This window comes from Sinocyclocheilus anshuiensis, unplaced genomic scaffold (assembly GCF_001515605.1).
Source record: "Sinocyclocheilus anshuiensis isolate Anshui unplaced genomic scaffold, SAMN03320099.WGS_v1.1 scaffold86, whole genome shotgun sequence".
In the NCBI taxonomy this organism is placed as follows: domain Eukaryota; kingdom Metazoa; phylum Chordata; class Actinopteri; order Cypriniformes; family Cyprinidae; genus Sinocyclocheilus; species Sinocyclocheilus anshuiensis.
The window spans coordinates 2217467-2224602 of NW_015547662.1; the positions used below are offsets into that span (position 1 = coordinate 2217467).

Genomic DNA, 7136 nt, shown 5'->3' on the forward strand with positions numbered 1-7136 from the left:
TCATTTCCTTTCTTTCTTTTTTGGAGGCCAATAAAAATATTGAGGGCAAAAACTATATTAGAAATAGCAGAAGTGGTATAAAATTCATCGCACATTCATATGATAATAAGGAAGCTGGTTGTCGCTGACACAAGAAAATGCTAGATTCGATTGCAATTGTCATTAAGTATTTTGAAACCTGGTCGAATCTGCATTCAAATAATGAGGGTAACATGAAATATGTATAATTATTCACTTGACCTCTGTCGGATCTGAATATGACGATATTTGATATCTAGGACACTGCGTGATAGGATCCGCCTTCTCGTTTGTTTCACTTCTTACGAAAAAGGAATTGTTCCTTATTGAAGGTCCCCCCCCCATGCAAAGATTATATGGCTATACAAGGGGTCTGTCTCTAGTTGCTTCACACTTGAACCACTTTAAACATGCAGATATTTGAGCTGAACGTGGGGAATTAGATCGTCACAATTCAAGTAAGTACATGATAAAAGATCACACATGCTATTCAACTGCTGCAATACTTGGTCACAGATTAGCCTACATTCACGTGTAGCATCATGTTACCAGTTTTAGAAGAAAATAATCTTAACCATGATAAGTATAACTTACATTAAAGTTAGAAGATTGTTTCTTTAATAACGGTAGGCTAGTGTCTAGTTGTTTAAACTTAAGTGAGTAGTATCTCTTATCTCTGTACATGTTGGGAAATATGAATATTTAAAGTATAATGTAGTATCTAAGAAGTGTTTAAATGACTTTTCAGAAGCAAAATATAACTTGTTTTGACTAACAGAAAATAGTAGTAGTAAATGACTGATATGACAACTTGGCCCAACCAGACAGAGAATAGAAAATAAATACACATATCCTGAAGTTTTAATTTTTGGTTAAATATTGTGACTAGCCCTAGTCTTCTTTATATCTTTTCTAGCAAATTGTATTGTCTATAAACTCATACTGTGTATGAAATATTGTTGTCAAGGATATTATGTTTATTACAGCTTGACTTGGGGAAAAAATAGGAAGGAAGGAAAATACATGGAACTGATGAACCTCATATTGTTGCCCTTGTTCTGCATGTGCTTTCATGGCCACTGTGCAAACACTGCATATCCACACAAGTCAACATGTACGATTGAGAATGCCGAAGCAGACTGCAGTCATATGAATCTGGATGCTGTTCCAATGGACTTACCCAAAAATATCACCACATTGGATGTGTCTCACAATAGACTTAAAACTCTGTCTTCTCTGCATTTGTACTCGAATCTGGTGACTATAGATGCCAGCTACAACTCTTTAACTGCCATAGAAAAGGATCTATGTCTTTCTCTGCCACACCTGCAGATTCTTAATGTGCAACACAATGAAGTGTATTTGATAAGTGAGAAAGACCTGAAAAACTGTTTTCATTTAACAAGACTTGACCTGTCTGACAACAGACTGAAGCTAAATGGAGAGCCTTTCTCTGTTCTAAAGGTATGTTCATGAAGACATTTTTATTAAATATTCAATGTGAATATTAAATGCAATCAAAAGTTCGAGGTGTCTCTTAGCATGATTCAATTAGGTTATTTCCTCCCTATGTAGAGTTTGACATGGTTGGATGTATCTCGAAACAAACTGAAATCAGCTAAACTGGGCACACAACCTCAGCTGCCAAACCTGATCACCCTTGTTCTCTCTGGAAATGAAATCTCTGTACTGCAAAAGAATGACTTCTCATTCCTCAGTAATTCTTCTGCATTTCGGGTTCTGATACTCTCGTCCCTGTCTCTTAAAAAGGTAAGAAGAACAGAAAGTAACACATGTCTAGTTACTTTCACTGACAGCACATGAGAATCTCTATATAAAAACCCTTTCAGAATTTCAAATTCTACCATGTGTGTTTGTCACAACGTGTGTTTACTTGCATCTACCCTTATCTTTCTTGGAAAGCTGTTAGGACTGTGTTTCTATCTTTGGTGCTCAGACAATTGGACTTTGCTGTGATGTTTTCATGATGATGTAATAATAATACTGAATAACTTTTCTCTCTGATTACTGACATGACCTGAAAACAGGCTAGCTTATGAAACTTGTGTAGCATTAGATTATCAAACAAATGCAACTTGAATTAAACTTTTAAACAAATGGCAGTCAATTGGTATGTTTATATGCATTTTTTAAAAGTTCAGTGTTCAATGTCATATCATCAAGGTGTTGTTTCTTAAACCTGGCTTAGCTCTATCGTTCTCACTCCAGCAAACTTTTGTCTTTTTTTTTCAATTGTTTTGATAAACTAGGTGGAGAATGGCTGTTTCCAGGCTATTGCTAGACTTTCTGACTTACTCCTGGATTACTGCAAGATCAGCCTTCAGTTTACCACCAGTCTTTGTGAAGAACTTGCTGGCACAGCTTTGCGAAACCTTTCCCTTAAGAACACTCAACAGGTGACACTCTCAAACACAACTTTCCAAGGTCTAGAGAAGACTAACATCACAGTGCTCGACCTCAGCAGCAACACAATGTCGAAGATTGCTGAAGGCGCCTTTCAGTGGCTTCCCCGACTGGAAATTTTATCCCTGGAGCATAACACTCTTAGACACCTAACTAAGGACACTTTCCGTGGATTGGGAAACCTGAGGCAGCTTAACCTGCAGAAAGCACTGATTAAGAGTCATACATCATCCTTACCAATCATTGAAGACTTTTCTTTCCACCAGTTAGTCCAATTAGAGCATCTATGCATGGCAAATACTGCATTCCGAGAGATAACAGAGCATATCTTTTCTGGACTTCTGAACCTGAAGACACTGGATTTGAGTTGGAGCATCACAGGGTTGAAGATGGTCACAAACAGAACATTCGCTGCTTTGCAAGAATCTCCACTCCTTCAGACTCTTAATCTTACTGCCATGAGTATCAACAAGTTGGCAACACTTTCCGTGGATTGGGAAACCTGAGGCAGCTTAACCTGCAGAAAGCACTGATTAAGAGTCATACTTCATCCTTACCAGTTATTGAAGACTTCTCTTTCCTCCATTTAGTCCAATTAGAGCATCTATGCATGGCAAATACTGCATTCCGAGAGATAACAGAGCATATCTTTTCTGGACTTCTGAACCTGAAGACACTGGATTTGAGTTGGAGCATCACAGGGTTGAAGATGGTCACAAACAGAACATTCGCTGCTTTGCAAGAATCTCCACTCCTTCAGACTCTTAATCTTACTGCCATGAGTATCAACAAGTTGGCAACTGGGGCCTTCTCAAGTTTGGGCAACCTCACTACACTCGTACTTGGTCACAATTTCATTAATCAGCAGTTGAAAGGAGATGAGTTACAGGGCCTCTCTAACATTAAAGAGATTGACATGTCTTTAAACCAGCAAAGCATTTCCCTTACCAATACGTCATTCATCCACGTCCCAACATTAAGGTCTCTAAAGCTCGGCCGTGCCCTAAAAGGGACCCTAGCTATGGAAGCATCTCCATTCAGGCCACTTGTCAACCTCACATTTCTAGATCTCAGTAATAACAATATTGCAAACATAAATGCTTGCTTGCTGAAAGGACTCTATCATCTGAAAGTGCTGAAAATGCAGCACAACAACTTGGCTAGGTTGTGGAAGACGGCCAACCCAGGTGGTCCAGTGTTGTTCCTCCAGGATGCCACAAAACTGTCTGTCCTGGATCTGGATTACAATGGTTTAGATGAGATTCCACTCAATGCTTTGCGCGGCCTCTCAGAGTTGCGTGAGCTAAGTCTCCATGGTAATCTCTTGGATCAGCTGCATGCCTCTGTTTTTGATGACCTACAGTCTTTAAAGTATTTGCATCTTCAAAAGAACCTTATAACCTCCGTCCAACATGTCACATTTGGTGTGCCGCTGTCCAACCTGACAGAACTTTACATGGACCACAACCCCTTTGACTGCACCTGCGAGAGCATCCTGTGGTTCTCTGAGTGGCTTAACTCTACCAATGCCAGCATTCCTGGATTCCCTCAAAGTTACAGCTGCAACACCCCAAATGCCTACTTTAACCGCTCCGTCATGGCCTTTGACCCATTGTCCTGCAAGGATATGACACCTTTTAAGGCACTGTACATTTTAAGTAGCACAGCAGTGTTAATGTTGTTATTTACAGCTTTCCTGATACACTTCCAGGGATGGAGAATCCAGTTCTTCTGGAACATAATGGTAAACCGTATGCTGGCATCACTGGAGGATGAAAGCATTACTGAAGGTAGATATGCATATGATGCATATATCATCCACAGTGTTGAGGACAGACCATGGGTGGAACGAAGCTTACTCCCCTTAGAGGATGAAAAATTCAATTTTTTTCTTGAAGACAGAGATGCAATACCTGGCTTTTCTCAACTCGACACCATTGTTGAAAACATGGGACAATCTAGGAAAATCCTTTTTGTTATTACAGAAATGCTTCTAAATGATCCATGGTGTAGGCAGTAAGTAAAATTGTCCTTATTATCTATAACTGATTCAAAAAGGCTTTCTACAATTACATTTAGTGACCATTAATAAAATGCAAACCACTGACCAGTTTAGGGTCTTTAAGGTGTAGATTCAGATCCTCAAAGAAACACCTCACATATTCACCAAACGCATGCTTCCTTTTCTGCAAGTTACTGAAATGCACAGGTGTTTTAGCGAATTCAAGTTCAATTAAAAAATGTTTACACTTTCTCTTTCTTCCACTCTGCAGATTCAAAGCCCATCATGCACTTCACCAGGTAATGGAGGACAATCGTGACTCGCTGATTCTGATTTTTTTGCAAGATGTAACTGATTACAATCTGAACCGCTCTCTGCATCTTCGCCGTGGCATGTTGAAACCGCACTGTATCCTCTACTGGCCTTTACACAGGGAACGAATCCCAGCTTTCCATCAGAAACTCCGCTCAGCATTAGCCTCTACCAACAAGGTCAACTAGAAATTATTTTTTCACTATTTGTACTACAGTCTTGGATTCTCTGTTCCATCACTTTCAATTTCTTAACACATTTACATTTCAAAAGAAATTGCAGGTGAGATTAGGTAGAGTGCTGCCTCCTAGCAAACACCACCTACCAGACATGACATCCAATGGCCTTTGCAAGATGCTACCAAATGTGATTTGGCAAATTATTTTAAGCAAACAGATAAATTCACTCACAGGAGAAGTTTCGCTACCTTTTTTTATACCCTATTTAGTAATCGCAATACCATAATCCCATGGCGACTCCCAACTAGATACATGTCCAGACACAATAGGGCCCACTCTTTCTAAGGTACTGGCTTTTTCACATATTATTTTTTATGCCCAAAGAGATAATTTCAGTCAAATTTCATCTAATCTGGCCTTTTGCTGGCCACTGCCTTCAGGGCCACAAATAAAAGGAGTAATATATATTTGGGAATCACTTTTGAAAATCAAATCTGTTAAAACTACATGAGGATAACTATATTTAAAAATAATAATAATAATTTATTCTTTCCTCCATTTTTAATAGTTTTTAGTCAAACAATACTGTACAGTGGCGCAGTATACGTTTTTTTTTTTTTTTTAGGTTAAGCAGCTTTGGCATGTTCTCACAGGTATTAATTATTTAATTGTTTCTGCCTGAGACGGGGTAATTGGTACAAACTGATGATAAATGTTGCACTTTTCTAACGTTTTCTAAAGTCTGTTAATGCTAAACAGTGTAAATTACATATGCTTGAGTATTTAAGAATTGAAAACTTTTTCAACTATTTTTTTTGCATTTTTTCTTTGTACTGTATAGCGGCTAGTTGCCACCTTTTACTGAATATTTCTTAGGGTAGGTTTTTATTTTTTGAAAGTCTAATTCTATAGGCAGATGCTTTACAAAAATGCTATTGAAAATGTAGTAGTTACTGAGAACCTTGTAGTTACTGTGATATTACCAGATGTAACAACTTCCCCAATGTGATATTTAGTCTTGTCTCCCATATAATGTATAAATAATAATAATAATAATAAAAATCTAAAATATCAGCATTACAGAAGTCTTTCTGATTTTTTTTCATGAGACATTAAATAAAGGAAAATTGTGATCAAATGCTTGTGCAGAATAAACAAACAAAAGTCATGGTGCGTATTTGAAAATCTAAGCACATCCCATGGCTTTAGAGGGATGTACTACACATTTTCAAGTCCTCATTTAACAGGCGAGGAGCTCCTAAAACCACTACACACTACAGATCTAACTAAACGTAATCAAAATGCGAGTTGCTGAACTGTTGAACGGACCGGAGGTTTTTGTCTCACTTCTACTTTTTCTGACTTTCATAACATATCAGCTGCTTAAAGATTACATGCACAAATGGAGAGAACTGAAACCTGTCCCTGGGATTAGTCCAATTTACCCCTTTTTAGGAAACGCGCTCACCTTTAAGTCTAACGGAAGAGGTAAGTACTAAAAATATTTCTAATACAGGGTATAATAATAAAGATTTAAGGTATTATATTTTAGCAGGTTTTGTTTATGACAACTATATTGTATTTTACAATTGATGATAAGCATAATATACATAAGTATGTATGATGTAGGCTATCCGTACAGTAACTACGTTGATTTTAGATTAAAATAATAACTACGTCAATTTTGAGGGAGAAAAAAAAAACACGCGATTCAGTCTTTTTGTCTGTCCTTGGCGACTCAAAAGGAAACTTTCACGCGCTCAATGCCTCCCTCTCCCGCGGAACTGAATAATTGCACCTCCAAACGCCGTATCCTGGTAACCTAGAGATTTATTTTGCCCCGCTTTTTGGAGGACACTTAGAAGTGATAGTTCAACCCACCCTAACTTCACTGCACGTTGTGCTTTATATGCACGCACGCATGCACACTGTCAAAAATTTAAAGGAGTCATATGATGCGATTTCAAGTTTTCCTTTCTCTTTGGAGTGTTACAAGCTGATTGTGCATAGATAAGATCCCTGAAGTTGCAAAGACTAAGGAGTTTTGCGCATCGTGTGTGTGTGCGCGAGAGAGCGAGAGAGAGAGCGCGAGAGGGAGAGAGAGAGTGCGAGAGAGGGAGAGAGAGAGCGAGAGAGAGAGTGGGAGAGAGAGAGCGAGAGAGAGAGAGAGAGAGAGAGAGAGGGGGTCACATCACAGTGGA

The 7136-nt window shown here is 38.5% G+C and overlaps 1 protein-coding gene and 1 pseudogene across 1 annotated transcript; both read left to right on the forward strand.

Moving 5' to 3' along the window:
• Positions 1–368: 368 nt before the first annotated feature.
• On the forward strand, positions 369–6008 carry LOC107702346 (toll-like receptor 3). The gene is made up of 6 exons (XM_016504634.1): positions 369–476; positions 1005–1482; positions 1594–1788; positions 2289–2915; positions 3236–4458; positions 4716–6008. Exons 2-6 carry the CDS (start codon positions 1042–1044, stop codon positions 4942–4944), a joined length of 2715 nt encoding a protein of 904 aa, XP_016360120.1. The 5' UTR covers positions 369–476; positions 1005–1041; the 3' UTR covers positions 4945–6008.
• Positions 6009–6210: 202 nt separating this feature from the next.
• LOC107702347 (cytochrome P450 4V2-like) overlaps positions 6211–7136 on the forward strand; it is a 13892-nt pseudogene continuing 12966 nt past the window's right edge.